The sequence below is a fragment of the Cebus imitator genome, unplaced genomic scaffold (assembly GCF_001604975.1).
Source record: "Cebus imitator isolate Cc_AM_T3 unplaced genomic scaffold, Cebus_imitator-1.0 Scaffold389, whole genome shotgun sequence".
In the NCBI taxonomy this organism is placed as follows: domain Eukaryota; kingdom Metazoa; phylum Chordata; class Mammalia; order Primates; family Cebidae; genus Cebus; species Cebus imitator.
In genome coordinates, this window is record NW_016107704.1 from 1,765,065 (window position 1) to 1,788,460 (window position 23,396).

Below are 23,396 nucleotides of genomic sequence, written 5' to 3' on the forward strand. Positions count from 1 at the left end.
AAAAAAAAAAAAAAAAAAAGAAAAAGAAAAGAAAAGAAAACACACACACACACAACCACAAAACAAACAAAAAACAATCCATTATAACAATAAAAGGTATGCCATACTCTTAGTCATAGAAAGTAGTAGAATGACTTGGAGAATTTTCACACTCTGGTTAAGTCTTTTTTAAAATGTCTTTTTCTTAGCTCGTGTCCTGAAAAAAAGTTTCTAGTGTCAAATACATTTGGAAAACCATGAGTTCCATTCACTATTCACTGAATTGGCTCATTAATACTAAAACCAAATATTAAAATATCACATCCAATATGAACCAGTTCCCTTCAGCGACCTAATTCCTGTCCACTTGCCTGAATGACCACATCCCATGCTACTCCAGCTGCCCCTTACTCACTTCAGCCTCACTGAGTCCTTGGCGAGGCTGACCTACTCCATCTGACCCTCACTCACTCCAGCCATACTGGGTCCCTGGGCAAGGCTGACCTACTCCATCTGACCCTCACTCACCAGCCACACTGGGTCCCTGGGCAAGGCTGACCTACTCCATCTGACCCTCACTCGCCAGCCACACTGGGTCCTTGGGCAAGGCTGACCTACTCCAGCTGACCCTCACTCACCAGCCACACTGGGTCCCTGGGCAAGGCTGACCTACTCCAGCTGACCCTCACTCACAAGCCACACTGAGTCCTTGGCGAGGCTGACCTACTCCATCTGACCCTCACTCACTGCAGCCATACTGGGTCCCTGGGCAAGGCTGACCTACTCCAGCTGACCCTCACTCACTTCAGCCACGCTGGGCCCCTGGGCAAGGCTGACAGGCTATTGCTCAGGCCTTTGCATTTTTCTTCTCTCCCTTTATCCTCATCATGGCCACATCCTTTGGGAATTTCCTCAAATGTTGCCTTCTCTACAAGGCCTTCCCTGAATACTTCATGTACTTTTGAATGGCTCCTATCCAGTATGTCTTTCTCTCTTCCTGCTGCTTTTTCTCTGTGGCACCTGTCACCGTCTAATATATTATGGGCTACACTTATTTCCTTTCTTGTCTTTCTCCCTGGAGTACAAAGAAAGCTCCTCCATGTCTGTTCTTTACTACGGTATCTCCAGCACCTAGAATAGTGCCTGGTACATAATAGGCACTCATGAATATTGGCTGAATGAGTGAATAATAAAAGAAGTAGAATAGCTAGTAATTTTGAGCAACTCGTTAGCTAGTGTGCATGTATGTATATATGTATGTATATATATATATATATATGATTTTTACATTTTAGAAATATTTCATTATTTAAAGTCATTAGATTTCTTTTTGATAGTATTTTTGTTAAGCTGAAAAATAATAATTATGTTTAAATCATTGGGCTATAGCTCTCTTAACAATCAGTTTGTTTTCCATTTTATCCAAAATTAAGATGAACAAGAGAACATTAAAGTCAATTAAATAGAAGGGGAAATATAAAAGAAAAACCTTGTAAATAACTGGTGCTTTGTGTTTGGCAAAATGTTCAAACCTCAGTGATCTCAGAAAATTCTTCATATACATGTATGCCACAGTCCTTTGTTGAGATGACTAATAAAAACTTGTTATACATGTATAATATATTACTATTTATAGGTATGTGTTTCTAATTTTTTTAGGTTGCAACAGCAAATCTTGCCTGGGCTTCAGTAGCAATACATCAGGTGCAGGTGAGTCTTTGGAGTGTTTTTGCAGGGGCTTCCTAAGAGAGAAGAGTTTTTTAAAGTGTAGTATTGTGGTTTGCCATGTATGTACCTATGCAAAAATCTTGCATGTTCTTCACATGTACCCCAAAACCTAAAATGCAATAAAATGTATATTAAAAAAAAGTAAAGTGTAGCATTGAAGACTGAAGTCAAGGTTAAGTCACCAAAAGCCTTATTTTGGGATATTAGAATTTTCCATTGTTCCTGGAAATTTTAATTTAATCATTTATATCTGCTTACTCCCACCTTATTTTGCAATTATATGTGTGTGTATTCAGATACATATATATCTATATATAAAATACACACATGCACAATTTATGCAATAAATGGCATATGTCCTACTATAATACTTTCTACTGAAAACCTAGGAACAATCTCCTACTGGAGTTGCATTGATATATTTATGATTCCGTTTCCTAAATTAAATTTTCCTCTAAGTAGTCTGTGAAACATACTAACTTTAAGATATCTGGTTCTCTTGAAGGTATTTAAAAATCACCAACTACTTAGAGTTTTACTGGTGGTTAGACTTTAAAGTTCAAGAACATAGTAGCAATGTGGCATTGTTAGGTATTTTCTCCCTCTCTCAATTTTTAGCGGTGGTTTTATTTTTCTACTTCTGTTTCAGCAAATTGAGGTTGATAAGGGAGGAACTGTATGCAAGGAAGAAAAATCAAGCTGTAGGATAAAGGAGTAGAAAAGACTCTTGAATTATCAAATATAGGTGGAATATATGCTCACCTACAATTTTTAAAAGGACAGTGTAAAGGAGTTCTAAAGAGGGACTTGAGTAGACTCCCTGGAGCTGAGCGCTGCTTCTGTCCCTTATTACGTCTCCAGCCTCAGCATGTTCTTAACATCTTTATGACTCCAGTACGAAATATAAATTCCAAACCTGTAATGTTTTGTGGTGACTGAGACAATAAATATACTTAGAACAACGTTTAGCACATTTAAGTATTCAGTAAATAGTAATGGTTGTTGGTATTATTATTACATTATAATGCATGTGATTGTGTTAGGCCTTCTTTCAATAAATAAATAGTATTCTGGAAGTTTTATTTTTGAATAAGCAGAATTCTTTTATAATTGTAGCTTTTATTTTATATGGTAGGTATGCAGAGGCCTTGCCAAACAGACTGAATTGAATGACTTTCTACTCGATGTATCAAAGTAAGTGTTCATTTCTTGTTATGTCGTAGTTCTTGGTTATCAGCGGTTTAAATTAAGTGCAGCCTGTGGCAGAAATATACTACTGTCTGTTGCAGCTGGTAATTGAAGATCCATCTTTACAAGTAGTCTGGGAAGTACGGATAATCATATTATGGACTGTAGAGCTATATTCCCACTTACGTTCACTCTAAAGTGAAGGGTTGCAGATATATACGTGATGATCTTAATTTTCAGTTTGATGTTTATTGTCTAAATAGACTCTCTTAGAACATGTTAAAGACACTGAATATATCTATTTTTGCAGGAGAATAATGGCTACAGTAGAAGAAAAAATGCTCTGTTTTGTTTTTTTCCCCAAAAAGTCCTATTTGGTTTGTCTAACAATGTCCGTAAATTAAACATTATTAATATTATTATTTAAATTTTCCCATATATAGTATTTCAGTTATCATTTCTGATAAAATGTTCCATTTCCCTGGTTTGACCTAGAAAAACTCTTTGGCTGGTAGTGGAAGCACTTATGTAATAGGCATTTATTAAATCACATATTTTTATTGGTTTTATTTATCACAGGGGATATTTTCTATATATTTGACCCATATAATTAATCACTGAAATCTAAAATATGCCCCAGGATGTGGTAACTTTAGGGTCATGACCTACAAGCTTACTAAAGGAGGAATGTACTTTGTTCCTCTGTGGCCTCCGGCACTAACTATGGCGTGTTATGTTTCATATCACTGTATATGCACTTAATAATTGACTCATCAGTAATTATTGTTGAGCCTCATTAATTAGTTTGAAGTTACTAGTTTATGTTACATGTCTTTTTTGAAATAACACAATTAAAGAAGCATGGGACTGCAAAAGCCCCCCTCAGTTACCTCAGCCAACTAAGTAGAGCGTTACCTAGACAGTAGAGTCTATCTTAAGAGTTCTTCTTTACATTTTCTGTATGTTACATGCCTATTGATTTATCTTTTTTCAGGTTTACATTTTAGTATATGTACTATTTGTCTTTGAAACATTTACTTGCTGTTTTTAATAATGAATATATATTCATATAAAGTCACTAGATCCATAACATTACTTGTAATCTGACATTTCTGCTCAAATGATTTATGTTACTTTCTTAGTACACTTAAGCTAAATATTAACTTTCTCCAGTTTTTCAGCAATAATTTATATATAACTATTGAGATTTAGCACATTTAAATATTTTTATTGTAGATCAGAGTTATTAATAAAATATTAAATACGGTGAATGCAATTTTATTTCTGCATACTTTTTAAATGCAATAAACTTTCTCTCTACACTGATACCTATCAGTAAAATAAATACTGATTGCATTCTCTGGAATTAGAATTCTCATGCTAAGGTCAATAATAAAGTTTTATTTGTCTCTTTAAAATAATATTACTATACTAATTAAAAAATATTTTTATATATCTTTATGTTTTTTATTTGAATGTAGACAAAACCAGGAAATGCATTTAAAGTTTAATATGTACTGTGATCTAATAAAATTACTTACAGGATTTATGTTTTTTTTTTTTCCAGAACATATTTTGATAACATAGTTGCAATAGATTCTCTACTTGAACACATAATGGTAGGTTGTTTTTGTTCTGAATATGATTTTATTTAACTCTTAGGCCCATGGTGCTAATATGTGACAGAACATTTAAACTTACTCCTTCACAGGCACTTTTAAGTATTATGCAAATGTGGTGCTTAGGAATTCACCTTGATCTCTTTGTCACTTCTGTTCATTTTGGTGGAGTAAGTTTGAATAACATTTTTAAAAATCTCCAAACTTTTCTTTATTGATGGAGAGCTATACTTAGACAAGACATTGGTTTCTTTTTATGTTCTTCAAAACACCTCTTATATATGGGATATGTTAGGAATTCTCAAATGATTTTTTTTTTTTACTGATCTTCAAGTTCATTCTACTTATTTCTAGTCTTAATTATGCTTTTCTCCTAGATGTTCTCAGGCATTTGTGAGCCAAAAGGTGTATGACGTCGAGTTACAGGCATATTTCCCTATGCTACTCTCTTAGGTCTCTAGTGAGACTTCATTCGGAAGTGACTTCTAGTTGTCAAAATGTGTGGGTGTATGTCATGGATGCCCAGGCTTTCTTGGTACTATTCATGTTCTGTTATGTGCTTTAATAAATGTTATTTCTTCTCCTCATTTTTCTGGTCCATCTCAAAATACAGTACTCTTCTGCAGTAAGGAGTGCCCTCATCTAGAGATTTTATGATGCATAGTGATAGATTTTTTTATTTGACATAGTAAAAGACAAGTATGAATTGTGCTTTGTGCAGTGTCTTGTAGAGACAGAAAGTTTACCAAGGGTAATTGGAGAATAACGCAAGTAATTAACTTCAGCACACTCGTTGTGTGATAAATTATTTCTATGTTTTTATCTAGATAAAAATAGAATAATTTTACATTAAAATAACTTTTCTCTTGTTATGAAACAACTGAAGGAATTTGTAAAGCAATGAATAGCTTTAAGAAAAATACAAAGTTAAAATGTAGACTGACACTGAGCTTATACTAGGGGTACAAGAAGCAATTATTGATCGTTCCTTGTATTGTTAATATTTTTAAAAACAGCTTTATTGAAATGTAATTTACATACTATACAGTTCATACATTTAAGGTGTTCAGTGGTTTTTAGTATATTCATGGATATGTGCAACTATCATCAGTCAAACTTAGAACACTTTCATTACTTCATAAAGTAACTTGATAGCTGTCACCTCCTTAGCTTATCACTTCCTTATTCCTCTATTTCCCCTTGCCTCATCAGCCTTAAGCAACCATTGTCTGCTTTCTTTCTCCATGGGTTTGCCAATTCTGGGCATTTTATACAAAAAGAATCACAAAATATGTGGCGTTTTGTGCCTTGCTTCTTTCACCTAGCATAATATTTTCAAAGTTCATACATATTGTACATATGTCAGTTCCTCATTTCTTTTTATGACCAAATAATATTCCATTTTATGGATATATATACCACATTAAAAAAATCAGTTTATCAGTTGATAGACATTTGGGTTGTTTCCACATTTTAGCTCTTGTAAATAGTGCTGCTGTGAATGTTCCTCTACAAGTTTTTGTTTGAATGCCTGTTTTCCATTGTTCAGGGTATATTCATAGGAGTGGAATTGCTGGGTAATGTAGTAGTTCTATGTTTAACTTTTTGAGGAACTCCCAGACTTTCCATGGCAGTTGCACTACTTTTCATTCCCAACAGTTGTGCACAAGAGTTCTGATTTCTCCACATCTTCACCAACACTGGTTATTATCTGACTTTTTCATTATAGTGGGTATAAACTGCTAGCTTAGTGTGGTTTTGATTAGTATTTCTCTAGTGACTAATGATGCTGAGCATTTTTTCATGTGCTTATTGGCCATGTGTATATTGCCTTAGGAGAGATATCTATTCAGAGCCATTGACCATGTTTTAATGGAATTCTTTGTATTTTTGTTATTGACTTGTTAAGAGTTCTTCATATAGTCTAGATATAACTTTGTCTCATAATTGCTTTGCTAATATTTTCTCCCATTTTGATAGGTTGTCTTTTCACTTTCTTGATAGTATTTTTTGAGGCACAAAAGATTTTAATTTTGATGAAATCCAATTTAGCTATTTTTTTCTTTTGTTCTTTATGCTTTTGTTTTATATCTGAGCCAAATCAGAGATCATAAGAATTTACTTAGATACTTTTGCCTAAGAGTTTTATGGCTTTTAACTCTTACATTTAGGTTTTTTATCTGTTTTGAGTTAGTTTTTGTATATGCTGTTTGGCAAAGGTCTAGTTTCATTCCTTTTCAGGTAGCTATCAAGTTTTTTCCCAGCACATCAGTTGAATATAAAATATGGTTCTATATCTGAATTCTCAGTGCTATTCTGTTGCTCTGTATGTCTTTGGTAATGCCAGTACACTTTATTGATTACTGTGGTTTTATAGTAAGTTCTGAAATTAGGAAGTGTGAGTTCCTTAAAGATTCTTTTAGCTCTTCTGGGTACCTAACAAATACATTTAAATTGTATAAGTAGCAGGTCAATTTCTACAAAGAAATCAGGTGAGATGCTTATAGGAATTATGTTGAATCTGTAGAGCAATTTGAAATTATTGCCATCTTAACAACTGGAAGAAAATTAAGTCTTCTAATACATGAACATTTTTCCATTTATCTAGATCTTAATTTTTTTCAACAATGTTTTATGATTTTTGAGAATAAGTATTGCTTTCATTTTGGCCAATTTATTACTAAGTATTTTTTTAATGCTATTATAAATGGAATTTGTTTTCTTAATTTTAATTTTTGATTTTATACTGCAAATATGTAGAAACAATATTGGTTTTTTTATACATTGATTATGTATCCTGCAAACTTGATGAACTCATATGTTAGTTCCAATAGTTTCTTAGTGGATTACACATACACATATATATAGATATATTTACACACATGCAAATACACACACATACATATATACACACACAGATACACACACACACATATACATATATGATCATGTCTTCTATAATTAGAGATAGTTTTACTCCCTACTTTCCAATCCAAATGTGTTTTATTTCTTTTTCTGGCTTGATTGTCCTGGCTAGAACCTACAGCACAATACTGAAAAGAAGTCTAAGTGTGGACATTCTTATCTTGTTCCTGATATCAAGGGAGAAACATTTAGTCTTTTGCCATTAAGTATAATGTTATTTGTGGGTTTTTCATAGATGGCCTTTATCATGTTGAGGAAATTCCCTTTTGTTCCTACTTTTTAAAGTGTTTTTATCATGCAAATGTGTTACATTTTGTCAAACAATTTTTGTGCATCAGTGTAGATGATCATATGGTTTTTATTTTTAATTCTATTGATAGTGTCTATTACATCAATTGAATGTCAGATGTTAAACTAACCTTGCATTCCTGTGATGAATTTCCATTCATTATGGTGCATAATTTATATTGGAATTGCCTTAAATTTATAGAAAACTTGAATTGATACCTTCAGCATATGGCATCTTCCTATCCAAAGACAGTTTCTTATTTTCAGTTTTTTAAAAATTACTCTCCATTCAAAAGTGGGCAAAAGATGTGAATAGACACTTTTCAAACGAAGACGTTTATGAGGCCAACAAACATATGAAAAAATGCTCATCATCACTGGTCATTAGAGAAATGTAAATCAAAACCACATCGAGATACCATCTCATGCCAGTTAGAATGGTGATCATTAAAAAATCTGGAGACAACAGATGCTGAAGAGGATGTGGAGAAATAGGAACACTTTTACATTGTTGGTGGGAGTGTAAATTAGTTCAACCATTGTGGAAGGCAGTGTGGTGATTCCTTAAGGATCTAGAAATAGAAATTCCATTTGACCCAGCAATTCCATTACTGGGCATATACCAAAAGGATTATAAACCATTCTATTATAAAGACACATGCACACTTGTATTCATTGCAGCACAGTTTACAATAGCAGGGACCTGGGACCAACCCAAATGCCCATTAATGATAGACTAGACAAAGAAAATGTGGCACATATACACCGTGGAATACTATGCAGACATAAAAAAGGATGAGTTCATATCCTTTGTAGGGATATGGATGAATCTGGAAACCATTCTTAGCAAACTGACACAAGAGCAGAAAACCAAACAGCGTATTCTCACTCATAAGTGGGTGTTGGACAATGAGAACACATGGGCACAGGGAGAGGAACATCACACACAGGAGTGTGTTGAGGGCTGGGGAACTAGGGGGAGGACAGTGGGGGGTGGGGAGATTGGAGAGGGATGATGTTGTGAGAATTGCCTGGTGTAGGTGATGGGGGGATGGAGACAGCAAACCACCATGGCATGTATGTACCTATGCAATAATCCTGCAAGATCTGCACATGTACCCCAGAACTTAAAGTATAATTTAAAAAAAAAATCTCTCTTGACTGAATGTATTGAGCATGGGTCCCCCATAGTTAACTTATTGTTCCAGTTTTCAAGACAGTGTTTAGTTTTCAAGATAAACAGTGTTTATAGTGTTTAGTTTTCAAGATAAACAGTGATTTATAATTCACAATAGTAGTGGTTCTATTGGTTCTTTTTTTCCAGTTTTTATAATACTTATTTCTTTGTTTGTTAATGTATTAGCTAGAACCTAATGAACACTGTTGAATGGAAGCAACAGATATCAAAAAGAGGATATATTTATTTTTCTTGATGTATGTACTTCTCACATTTCATTGTTAAATATATTTGTTGTGAGTCCACAGCAGATATAATTTATGAATTTTAAAACACTTCCTTCTATTCCTAATTTTCTGTGAGTTTGCATCTGATTTGGTGTTGGTTATTATCACATTTTTGTAAGCTATTTAAAAATGATCAGAGTAGACAATTATATTGTTACTCAATGTTGAAGGACTCTTACATTTTTGCTATAAAGGCTATTTAATAGTAATGTTTTCTTTTTTCCTGGATTGGTCCTTAATATTTATTTCCAAGTTTTGCATCTATTTTCATATATCAAATTGCTCAGTGGTTCTTTTTGTCTATCCTTGGGTGGTATTGGTATTGGGTTATGCTACACTTAGAAAATTAGCTAAGAAATGTTCCATGCTTTTCTATGCACTGAAGTGGTTTAAATAATATATGTATTATTTGTTCCCTTAATGTTTGATATAAATAAGACACATTAGGGTCTTACTAGGAGTAGAACTGTGATTCTTTTTTTAGTTTCTTCCATGATATTGGATCCTTCAAGTTTTCATTCACCCTTTTCTGCTATAATGTTTCTTGGGAATCTGTTATATTCCTGTAATATGTAGTAGCTGGAGTTATCAAATGATGAGCAAAGCCCTTAACAGTCTCTGTCCTCGTTGAGCTTGTAGTCTGTTGGGAGACAGACATGAGCCAAATGTCAACATAAATGTGAAACTGCAGTCAGAGTCAGGCCTATGAAGGAGCAGAACAGTGCTCTGAAAGCTCATGATGGGATCTAATGTAGCTGGGGAGGCCCAGTTCCGATACTGTGACCTTGTTCTGGTGGATGTGTGGAAGTTACACAGGCAAAGAGGGAAGAGGGTGTACTTTAGGGGATGGGGGGACAGTGTGTTCCTGTGTAGAAAGGCCCTAGAAGGGCTAAGTCACTCAGAGTTGGGGGGAGTTTTGAATTAAGGCTTGTAAACTAGAGGTGCAACATCAAATTTGTGTTTTGCAAAGATAACCCTAGATGAGGAAACAAGTGAGGAACAAGGCTAGACTTTTTTGAGGAACTTTTTCATAATACAGAAGATTATTATTTCCAGACGAGCAAATCTGGGTAATTCTTAAATTCCTAGGTGATCAGTTCATCATGGTCACTGCTTCTCAGCGGGGCAGTGCTGACATTTGGGCAGAGCAGTCTCCCCTGGCACAGTGCTGTCCTGAGCACTGCAGATACTCAGCATCTGTAGCTTACGAGAACTCATAACCAACAAACATACCTGCACTTGCTTCCAGATGCCCCGGGGCCAGGTGGCTCAGCTGCTGGTTGGGAATCAATGAGTTAGACTTTCAAATCAATTTTTATAAATTTGTAGGTACTTTACATTTCCTTTCATATCTGAAAACATCAACTACTTAACTCGAATTAGTTTGAGATAATAAAAGGGAGGATTTACTGACTCAGACCTCTGAAAAGCCTATGAATGTTCAGGCTTATATAATTAGTGGCCATGGGGGCCCAAATCATCTTTTCAGGAATGTATCTTTCTCTGTTTCTCAGTTCAGCTTACTTTGTGAAGTCCTTATTCTCAGGCAGTTTCCCTTTACATGATGATAGCAATAGCCCTGACAGCTGTCATCTTGTGTTTAGAATGAAGTTTGATATCAATCAATAATCAGTGTTTATATCATATCACCCACTTAACCAACAAGATAATAAATGAAGCACAGTTGTTTCCTTATTTTTTTTACTTTTCTTACCTGCTACCCTTACATAGTTTTAGATATATAAATATTTTTATATATTCCGTGTTTTTTAAATTAATTTTCATGGCCTATAATTTCTTAGATTTCATTTACTAACAAGTGTTACAGTTTCAGTATAGTTTTAATGATTTCTTTGCTCCTCAGTTTTTCTTGGACCCCGTGTCTTCCCACGTGCTCTTGAATTTATTTATCTATTTGTTTATTTTTGCTTGAGCCCATTTCCCTTTCTGAAATAATTCAAAGATAGTACATTTCTAAGTACTTTACACTTCTGAAATAACTTTATTTCGCCTTTCTGCTAGTTTGACTTGGTAAAGAAATTTAGGCTTAAAATAAGTTTCCCTTACAAATTTGAAGACATATTTTAACTGAATTTTAAATCTATTGTTGCTATAAGGAATACTGATTATAAATTGTTCTTAAGACATGTGCACATGTATGTTCATTGTGGCACTGTTTGCAGTAGCAAAGACTTGGAACCAACCCAAATGCCCATCAATGATAGATTGGATAAAGAAAATGTGGCACCTATACACCATGAAATACTTTGCAGCCATAAAAATGTGTGAGTTCATGTCCTTTGAAGGGACATGGATGAAGCTGGAAACCATCATTCTCAGCAAATGGACACAAGAACAGAAAACCAAACACCGCATGTTCTCACTCATAGGCGGGAGTTGAACAATGAGAACCCATGGACACAGGGAGGGGAACATCACACACTGGGGCCTGTTGGGGGGTTGGGAAGCTGGCGAAGGGATAGCAGGGGGTAGGCGGATTTGGGAGGGATAGCATTAGGAGAAATACCTAATGTAGATGACGGGGGATGCAGCAAACCACCATGGCATGTGTGTAACTGTGTAATAATCCTGCATGATCTGCACATGTACGCCAGAACTTAAAGTATAAAAATATATATATATTGTTCCACTTATAGGTAAACCTATGTGTATGCCTGTGTGTGTGCATGTGTAGGGGAGTTGGGATGGCTTTTAGATTGACTTTCTGATGCTTGGAGTTTATAAATAATTCTAAAATATATCTAGATATTTTTAACTCCTTTTCAGCATCTGAGTGTCATTTCAAAGTTAAAGCTTAATACATGGGGAGAGTGAAAAGGTAAACATATGTTTGGAAATGCTCATCCTAAAACAGAAGCCTATTTTTCTTCTTTTTAGACAGGGTCTGACTCTGTCATCCTAGCTGGAGTGCAGTGGCACAATCTCCGCTCATTACCAACTCTGCCTCCCTGGCTCAAGCCATCCTCCAACCTCAGCGTTCCAAAAAGTAGCTGGGAGTAGAGGTGCATGCCACCATGCACAGCTAATTTTCATGTTTTTAGTAGAGAAGGGATTTCACCATGTTGCCCAGGCTGATCTCACATTCCTGAGCTCAAGCAATCCAAGGGCCTTGGCCTCCCAAAGCGCTGAGATTACAGTGTGAACCCCTGCGCCCGGCCACAGAAGCCTTCTTACTGTCTATAATTGTTCCCAGTTGATTTTCTTGTTTTTTCGACATATGAAATAACATCATCCTCAAACAAACTTTGATCTCTTCAAATATGTACACTTCACATATCTTTTTCTTGCCTATTGGCATGCTAATGATGCTGATAAAATACCTTTGTCTTGTTCTTAACTTTAATATCTTAATGCAGTGATTCTGTTGTTTTACTATTTGGTATAATATGGACCGTTGTTTTTAGGAAAACATTATTAGGTTTTCTATATATTCTTTTATCCCATTTTATTAAACTTTTTATCGTGAATAATTGCTGAGTGGCATCACATGCTTTTTGTTTTGTTTGTTTTGTTTTTGAGATGGGCTCTTGCTCTGTCATCCATACTGAAGTACAGTGGCATAGTTATGGCTCACTGCAGCCTCTGCCTTGTGGGCTCAAGAAATCATCCCACCTCAACCTTCTGAGTAGTTGCAACTTAGATGCATGCCACCAGGCCCAAATAATTTTTGTATTTTTTTGTAGAGGCGGGTTCTCACCATGTTACCCAGGCTGGTCTCAAACTCCTGGGCTCAAGAGATCTGCCAACTTCAGTCTCTCAAAGTTCTGGGATTATAGGCATGAGCCACCACACACAGTCTCATCACATGCTTTTATTGACAGCCGTGAAGATAATCTTGCAGACTTTTCTCCATCTTATTGCTCTTATGAATTATGATAATAGACTTTATACAACTGGATGGTTCAGAATAAAGTCTGTTTTTCATATTGTCATATTTGTTTGCTTATTGCTAAATTTGATTTGGTCAGATTTTTATTTATAACTTCTGTTTCTAAAGTAAATCTGTGATTTTCTTTTTTGTAGTTTCTTTGTTATAGTTTGTTTTATAGTTTCAGTGTCAGTGACACAGCATACATTGTAAAAACAACTGGAAAAAATTGTTCTTTTCTGATTTAGGCCGGTACAAATGGTATAGGAATTTGTTGTGCTTCGTGGGCTATACGCTCTTGCAGCTACTCGGCTTTGCTGTGTAGCAGCCATAAAAAGTACAGAAATCAATGAACATGGCTATTTCCCAATAAAAATGTCATTTACATTAACAAGCAGGGGGCTGGGTTTGGACCACAAAATTTAGCTGGCCCTAACTCACCCTTGTTCTGGGCGTTTGGAATACTGCAGGAAAAGAGAAGCAGTTTCTGCTGTTGATACAGCTTACAGGCTAAGGGAGGTGGGAAGTAACCTAGAAGTCCTGATGCTCATACTAGGCAGTATACTCAGTCCCTGCGGAGTGGGCACAGCCAATATTTGTTGGGTGTACGAATACAGTTCTGTAGTAGCAGTGAGCACAGCATGTTATAGTGGGATGAAGACAGGTAACTTTGTGATGGCTGTTTTACTCTAAGGACGAATTTTTTTTCTCCAAGGAATAACTTCATGGCTATGACCTGGATAGTTGAAGTTACCAGAATTCTCAATGTAGGTAAATACTGTATTCATGACACAGCTATAGCCCCAACCCACTCAGGACAGTAGGATATGTTAGGCATTGAAGAAATATTTGCTGAAGGAAATGGAAGAACAAATGAGTGATGAAATGAATACATGGTTTTCCATTTAGAAATGGAAAAGATATTTGTTGTAAAAGCATAGGACATGGGAACAGCTAGTATTAGGTCAAATACAAAATCTACAATTTACTATTCATGTAATAATAGGGCAAGTTAAGTTACTTCTCGGTGCCTCAATTTTCCTAATATGTAAAATGGGGATAAAAATTTTCCTGAGTTAATATTGTTATTGTGAGGAACAAGCAAATCAATTCATATAAATTGTACAAATGTGTCTGACATATAGTAAACAATAATCAGTACAGATTTTTATTACACAGTACATCAAATAAAATTCAGCTAATGCAAATGTGAAAACCATGTATCTCCTTTGAGGTTACATTCCATAGTTTTTACAACTGATAGAGACACCAACTAATCAGAATGAATGATGATCATAGTATATGACAGAGGCTCAGATCCAGGTACCAGGGGGTCCTGAAAGGCTCTGGAAGAGGAGTTAGGATGGCAGAAGAGCACTTGGGAAGTTTGGCCAGCAGCTGCTTAACAACTGAAATGGAAGTGTCAGTTGGTAACAGAATACACAGCTGACATGCATCCCTCCAGCACAGCAGTATGGATGCATATCAGCTGTGTATTCTCTTGGTATCTGCTAGTATGAACACGTAACAGTGACTTTTATATATATGTTGTATTCATATACTTGTATGTTTATTTACATATAATGTTAATACCATCCAGTGGGACTATAGGACAGCTGAAATTAATATTTATTTTATGATGAAGTTTACCTGTGAGTTCTTTGAATTTCTCATTGGCTTACTCTTGTTTTGTCATTTGTCTTTAGATATATGCAAAAAACCTGGTGAATGCCGATCGTTGTGCACTTTTCCAGGTAGACCATAAGAACAAGGAGTTATATTCAGACCTTTTTGATATTGGAGAGGAAAAGGAAGGAAAGCCTGTCTTCAAGAAGACCAAAGAGATAAGGTACAGCCAGAAGTAGAATGTCCTATCCTCTTACGATAGATGTGCAGGTGTTCTGTTACCCATTTTTCTGTGCCTATTCACAGGTATGCTGACAATACTTGTCATACTGTGATATCATTCCCACCAGGACCCGCCTCCTGAAGGTAGTACTTCTGGGAATGACATTGCAGTCAGTGCCAGCGAAACAGCGCCTAGGAAGCTTTAGCGTCACTCCTGGAAATGCCGTCTTCCGGAGGCGGTCCTTTTGGAAATCATGTTGGAAAAACTTTCTAGTGCTCCCAGGTAGGTAAAGGTACACTCCACCTGGAATCTGCAGGTTTTCCCATGTCCAAGAGAAAAGGTGTGCTTATCCAATTTGGCCCCTACCTCTTCCCAGCCTATGGCCTGACAGTCCAATCAGTAGTAGAAATTGATCTGGTATAGTTGATGACTTAAATACACTCTGTAACTCACGTAGCACACTTGTGTTGCATCTTGAAACTAAAGTCTTTGTTTTTTTAAGTGGCAGCGATTGTCACTTAAATGAACAGAATGGAGTTTATTTTGCTGATGGAGGCATGGGGGCTCGCTCATATCACACCTGGAAACCTACAAAAGGAGCACTCTGACAAAACGTTTAAAAATCAAGCTTAACATTCAAAAGTTGAGAAAATCATTTTAGATGTTTTCATTTCTTTTGCTTTATGTGTCTTGTTTAACTGCTTTTCTGTATAACACCATAAAGTTCTCTAGTAATGACAACATTTTAGTAAACACTGTGTCTTCTTAATTAAGGATTGTTATATATTTGGGCAGTCTATCATAGAAGGAAACTAATGTCAAGGAAACTCAGCGTGTGCCCCACCATGGGGTCCCACCACGCTCTGCCTCTCAGAACTTCCTCTATATTCTATACTCATGTAACTCTGATTTATGGGCACTGTATTGCTACTTGAGCTTTAAACATTTTTGTCTATTTGTTGTTGGGTTTTTTGTTGTTGTTGCTAGATCTCAGTATAGCAGTTTGGATATAGTCATTTAGATAAGCCATTTCTCTTGCTGAAGATTTGAATGTTCTCTAACACTGCTGGTGTTGATTTAATTTTCAAAATAACGACTTAAATCCTGTATTTATAAGCATAAGAAAAACACAAGAGAGTGCGATATACTGTAACTCTCAGATGACTGGTTAATAGCAGCCTTTTCTGTAAGAATTGCTTCTTAATTATGGTCTTTCACTGACCATAGTTAGCAAACGACAGAGAGCATGAACGTAAGTTATAGTTCAGACTTCTCTCAGACCAGCACAAACGAGCATAAATCATGAAATGGATTCTGCTATTCTTTGCTCCTGGCAATCTGATTCTTTATGTTTATGTTGTTCAAAGCACAAGAAAACCAGGAAAAAAGGCAACCATGAGTTTTATGCAGTGTTTGGTTCACTCTTTGGTGTTTTAAGTAGATTCTCTTTTGTATTAATTATATTTTGAGTTTTTCTGATAGTCTTCAGAGGTGAAGCTTTATTTCATTAATGATTATTTCCTATAATGTTGGTAATGTAATATGGAAATTACTTTTGAACTATGGAAAATGTAGATATTGTGACTTATAGACATCTTAAGGAAATTTTGAAATGAGTGCATGTGTAATAATAGTATAGTAATGAGAAAAATATAAGTATGCAATTATTTTTACAAAGGAAAATTACTGATATTAGATATAAAATATAGATAATGCTTGTATTTTGATTGTTTTAAATTTTAACAAATTAGGTAAAAATGCTAGAAGTTGTACATTGTGTTATTTCTGTATAGTACTTGCATTGCAAACACCATTAAATTCAGTTCTGTATAATATCTCAAGCTCAGGCATAACCCATGAGTTTCGTTATATATGTGAAAGAAAGCACAGTGGTAGAGACTGGCATTCTAGTTTTCATTGTGCCACTGGTATCTGATGAATGTTGGCAAATTACTGAAGCCATGTAGGCCTTTGTTCACACTTCATTGAGAATCCACTAAAAAAAAATTATATTTAAGTATCTTGTAAATTATAAGGTACTTTGCAAGCAGAAAGGATTATTATTGGTCAGAGCAGGAGGACACTAGTTGATTGTTTGATCTCGATTTGTGAATTAATATTTTAAGGTTGTTGGGTGATTACTGTGTAATACTTTTCTGCGTTATTTTTACATATTTTATAAGGTGATTTGGAATATGTAAATGTAGAATTAATACATGCATTTAAGTAAAACAATGCTTTTAATTAAATATAGATAACAATGGAATATTTTAAATTGTTCTACAGCATCCATATTTTAATTAGCATGTCCTTCTGTTTTACATATGCAGGTTTTCAATAGAGAAAGGAATTGCTGGCCAAGTAGCAAGAACAGGGGAAGTCCTGAACATTCCAGATGCCTATGCAGACCCACGCTTTAACAGGTAAGGAATAGCTGATGCCCCCATTGGTTTCTTCTGTAATGTCCCACTCAGCTGCAACCTCTTCCCTGGACCCTGAGTTCTCCATGTCCCAATTCAGTTCTTTCCTCCTAAGTTTTCTTCTTTGAACCAACTCTGCTATCACTAGTCAGTATATTCAGATATTTATAAAATGATGGATTCTAATCCACTGATATATAATGATATCTAGATACAGGAGTTTAGAATTTTATAAAAATAACTGATAGGCAGAAGTTTTCATTTATAGAGCTATTGTGGGATTTTTGTATTATAGTGTCATGATTTTGTGATGAACATATTCTCCATCAAATCACATGCTCAAAGGCTACAACACATAGTAAGAAATCTGCAGACTTTTGAGATGAGTAGGTCTACCTTTGAGTCACGGTTCTGTCACGTATTAGCTCTTAACTGACCTAGCATAAGTTACTTAATCTCTCTGAGCCTCAGTTTCCTCATTGCTGCTAACATGAGTATGATAATGCCAGTTTTGTTGCTGTTGTTTTAAGATCACAGATAATATTCATAAAGGATCTGGAAAATTTACCTGACCCAAAGTAACTAAAGAAGTTGTGTCTTTTATTGGATGTTATTAAAGATGGATATTAGGATAGCTTATAAAGATTTTTTGTTTTGTTTTGACTTTCTTTGAGAGGTGCAAACCCAATTATATAATTTGATTTTAATAAACATCTAGAAATGGAAAGTCTCAGGATTGCTCCTATGACTGTTAGAGAGAAATATTTATAGTAGTTTGACAGCAGTGTTTAGTTAATTCCAACACGTTGTTTACTTTAAAAGACAAATAACATAAGCAATAGGAAGTTTATTCAGATATTTGATCAATTGATGTCAAATATGCACAACTCATATAAAAACATAGCAATATTCTAGTCATATATATTGTCAATAAATTAAGGGTATACCGAAAGCTTATGTTTTCTAAAAATCCAAGCACATCATTTAGTACTTAAAATTTAAAAATATTTGCATATCCTTATGTATAATCTTTATGTAAAAACGTATGAGTCAGACTATTTAAAAAATGAAAATGCAAGCAACTGATTCAGAGAAAATATTTGTAAAACATATCTGACGAAATACATCTAATATATGAAAACTCTTCCAACATAACAATGAGAAGATAACCCAATTTAATAAAAAGGGCAGATAATTTTAAGGCCCCACAAAAGGAGATATTCACTGATCGCTAAACACAAGAAAAATGTTCGAAGTGAGAGGAATATAAATGTAATTGACATGAGACCTCACTGTACCCCAGCTTGAATGGCTGTGACTTTAAAACATTGGCATTAGCAAAGATTGGCCAGGATGTGGAGAAACGAGTATCCTCATACGTTGTTGGTAGGAATATATTATGGTACAACTGCTTGGGAAAACAGGTTTGCAGTTTCTTGAAAAGTTAAACATACACTTACTGTACAGTCCACAAATCAGCTCCACTTCTAGATATTACTACAAGAAGACTGAAAACATGGTGCTACAGGACTTGTATGCAAACCTTCAAAGCAGCATTATTCATAATTGCCAAAAACCGGCTATTAACACATAATACTGTCCATTATTTGGTGAATGAATAAACAAAATATGATATATCCATTCAATAGAGATACAACTCAGCAATAAAAAGGACTTAACCACTAATACATGCAACAACGTGGATGAATCTCAAAAACCATTATGCTAAATGAGAGAAGCCAGGCACTGAAGACTCAGATGTAACTACCTACCCATTAGCTCTATCACTGTTTCTATGGAACTTACCCAGTCCTGTTTTCAAAAAACATTTTATAATGTATGCAAATCCAAATTATATAATTTGATTTTAATGAACCTCTAGAAATGGAGAGTCTCAGGATTGATGCTATGACTGTTGAGAGTAATATTTACAGTAGTTTGATAGCAGTGTTTAGTAGATATCGTGACTCGTCACAATAGGAGTCAGCAAACTTTTTCTATTAAGGATCAAATGATGAGTATTTTTGCCTTTACAGGCACTAAGGTCCTTGTCACAAGTCCACAGCTCAGCCTTGTAGGGTGATGGCAGAATCAGACAATCAATGAATGAATGGTGTGGCTGTGTTCTAATACAATTTTATTTATAAAACAAGAGAGGGCTGATTTGGCCCCTGGGTGCAGTTTGCTGACCACTGCTCTAAGCTTTTAAAGTAGGAACTCTATAAGTTGGTTTAGCAAGTGACATCTCTCATAAACATGACCAACTTCAAAGGATCATGTCATTTTACCAAATTTAATTGTATTTCTCCCCTGAATTCACTTTTTAAAAAATCTGTTTACTTAGTAAGCAGGCTGCTGGATACTTCAAATGAGAAGCTGAAAGCCACTTAGAGACTATCCTAGAAAACTCTGTTGGAAACAAAAGAACAAGTGGGTTAGAATATTTTTGCAAAGGTTTTAATAAAACACTTTGAAATGTTACTGTCCCTGAATTTGGAAGCTAAAAGTGCCATTACAGTCGTATGTAATAGAAGCATATAAATTGCAAAGACTTAGGGGAGATTTATGATTGACTGTGTCATTTATTTCTTCTGCCTTTGTTTGTTTTTGGTTATTTTTGGTTCTGTCCCACCCCACAGAGAAGTAGACTTGTACACAGGCTACACCACGCGGAACATCCTGTGCATGCCCATCGTCAGCCGAGGAAGCGTGATAGGTGTGGTGCAAATGGTCAACAAAATAAGTGGCAGTGCCTTCTCTAAAACAGATGAAAACAACTTTAAAATGTTTGCCGTCTTTTGTGCTTTAGCCTTACACTGTGCTAATGTAAGTAGTATTTATTAAGTACCATTTCTTTCCTACTCAATATTAATTTGAAACCTTTTTCGTAAAGCAGTTTAAGGGGATTTTTTTTTTTCATTTTATATTTCCTTTACAAACCAGGAAAAGTGAGTGATTCCTGATTGTACGTGTTTTTAAAAATGCCATAAATTGCCCTGGAAGAAAAAAGAACAATCTCCTAATAGTTTGCATTTATTTCAAGATGAGAATTTGTTAAGAAGAAAAATGAAGTCAGGGGGTGGGGCAAGATGGCCTAACAGGAACAGCTCCGGTCTGCAGCTCCCAGCGAGATCAATGCAGAAGGCAGGTGATTTCTGCATTTCCAACTGAGGTATCTGGCTCATCTCAATGGGACTGGTTAGACAGGGGGTGTAGGCCACAGAGAACAAACCAAAGCAGGGGGGGGCATCACCTCACATGGGAAGTGCAAGGGTGGGGGAACTCCCTCCCCTAGCCAAGGGAAGCTGTGAGGGACTGTACCATGAGGAACAGTGCATTCCAGCCTAGATGCTATGCTTTTCCCACCATCTTCTCAACCCACAGACCAGGAGATTCCCTCGGGTGCCTACAGCACCAGGGCCCTGGGTTTCAAGCACAAAACTGGGCAGCCCTTTGGGCAGACACTGAGCTAGCTGCAGGATTTTTTTTGCATACTCCAGTGGCACCTGGAATGCCAGCGAGACAGAACCGCTCACTCCCCTGAAAAGGGGGCTGGAGCCAGGGAGCCAAGTTGTCTAGCTCAGCGGATCTAATCCCCATGGAGCCCTGGAAGCTAAGGTCCACTGGCCTGAAATTTTCACTGCCAGCACAGCAGTCTGAAGTTGATCTGAGACACTTGAGCTTGGTGTGGGGAGGGGCGTCTGCCATCACTGAGGCTTGAGTAGGCAGTTTCCCCTCACAGTGTAAACAAAGATGCAGGGAAATTAAGACTGGGCAGAGCCCACCACTGTGCCAGAATGCCTCTCTAGGTTCCTCCTTTCTGGGTAGGGTATCTCTGAAAGAAAGGCAGCAGCATCAGTCAGGGGCTTTTAGATCAAAATTCCATCCCCTAGGACAGAGTGCCTGGGGGAAGGGGTGGCTGTGGGCACAACTTCAGCAGACTTAAACATTCCCGCCTGCTGGCTCTAAAGAGAACAGCACTGCACTGGAGCTCAGCTAAGAGACAGACTGCCTCCTCAAGTGGGTCCCTGACCCCTGGGCCTCCAGACTGGGAGAAACTTCCCAGCAGGGTTCGGCAGACACCTCATATAGGAGAGCTCCAGGTAGCATCTGGCGGATCTCCCTCTGTGATGAAGCTTCCAGAGGAAGGAACAGGCAGCTGTGGTTGCTGTTCTGCAGCCTCTGTTGGTGATATCCAGGCAAATAGTGTCTGGAGTGGACCTCCAGCAAATTCCAGCAGACCTGCAGCAGAAGGGCCTATTAATTAACAAAAAGTAATACCATCAGCATCAACAAAAAGGACATCATACACACAAAAACCCCATCTAAAGGTCACCAACATCAAAAAACAAAGGTATATACATCCACAAAGATGGGGAAAAACCAGTGTAAAAAGGCTGAAAATTCAAAAACAAGAATGCCTCTTCTCCTCCAAAGGATCGCAACTCCTTGCCATGAACGGAATAAAACTGGACAGAGAATGAGTTTGACGAATTGACAGATGTAGTTTTCAGAAGGTAGGTAATAACAAACTCACCTGAGCTAAAGAAGCATATTCTAACCTAATACAAGGAAGCTAAGAACATTGAAGAAAGGTTAGAGGAATTGCAAACTAGAATAAACCATTTAAGAGAAGAACATAAATGACCTGATGGAGGTGAAAAACACAGTACAAGAACTTCTTGAAGCTTACAGAAGTATCAATAGCCGAATCAATCAAGGAAATACAGAATATCAGAGATTGAAGAGTAACTTAATGAAATAAAACATGAAAACAGGATTAGAGAAAAAGGAATGAAAAGGAATGAACAAAGCCACCAAAAAATATGGGACTATGTGAAAAGGCCAAACCTATGTTTGATTGGTATACCTCAAAGTGACAGGGAGAATGGAACCAAGTTCGAAAACACTCTTCAGGGTATTATCTAGAACTTCGCCAACTTAGTAAGACAGGCCAACATTCAAATTCAGGAAATACAGAGAACACCACAAAGATACTCCTTGAGAAGAGCAAAAATGTTAAGGGCAACCAGAGAGAAAGGTCAGGTTACCCACAAAGGGAAGCCCATCACACTAATAGCAGATCTCTCTGCAGAACCCCTGTTACAAGCCAGAGGGGGGGGGGGCAATATTCAGCATTTTTAAAGAAAAGAATTTTTAACCCAGAATTTTATATCTGGCCAAACTAAGCTTCATAAGCAAAGGAGAAATAAAATCCTTTACAGACCAGCAAATACTGAGACATTTTATCACTACCAGGCCTGTCTTACAAGAGCTCCTGAAGGAAGCGCTAAATATGGAAAGGAAAACTGGTACCAGCCACTGGAAAAACATACCAAATTGTAAAGACCATTGACACTATGAAAAACTGCATCAACTAGTGGGCAAAATAACCAGCTAGCATCATAATGACAGGATCAAATTCACACATAATAATATTAATCTTAAAGGTAAATGGGCTAAATGCCCCATTTAAAAGACACAGACTAGCAAATCTGATAAAGAGTCAGGATCCATCAGTGTGCTGTATTTAGTAGACCCATGGACTCATGTCACATGCAAAGACACACATAGGTTCAAAATAAAGGAGTGGAGGAAAATTTACCAAGCAAATGGAAAGAAAAAAAAAAGAAAAAAAAAAGCAATGGTTGCAATCCTAGTCTGTGATGTGATAAAACAGACATTAAACTCAAAAAACACAAAGAAGGGTATTACATAATGGTAAAGGGATCAATGCAACAAGAAGAGCTAACTATCCTAAATATATTTGCACCCAATATAGGAGCACCCATATTCATAAAACAAGTTCTTAAATACCTACAAAGAGGCTTAGATTCCCACACAATAATAGTGAGAGACTTTAACACCACACTGTCAATGTTAGACAGATCAACGAGACAGAAAATTAACAAGGATATTCAGGACTTGAACTCAGCTCTAGACCAAGTGTACCTAATATACATTTACAGAACTGTCCACCCCAAATCAAAAGAATGTATGTTATTCTCAGCACCACATCACACATTTCTAAAATTGACCACATAATT

General features: G+C 36.3%; 1 protein-coding gene across 1 annotated transcript in view; it reads left to right on the plus strand.

Moving 5' to 3' along the window:
- The window catches only part of PDE10A (phosphodiesterase 10A), a 339,461-nt gene that overhangs the window by 247,895 nt on the left and 68,170 nt on the right, over positions 1-23,396 (plus strand). Inside the window, 6 exon segments of the mRNA XM_017508318.2 lie at positions 1,639-1,689; positions 2,843-2,901; positions 4,463-4,514; positions 14,787-14,929; positions 17,260-17,352; positions 19,989-20,175. Coding sequence (XP_017363807.2) covers positions 1,639-1,689; positions 2,843-2,901; positions 4,463-4,514; positions 14,787-14,929; positions 17,260-17,352; positions 19,989-20,175 — 585 coding nt within the window.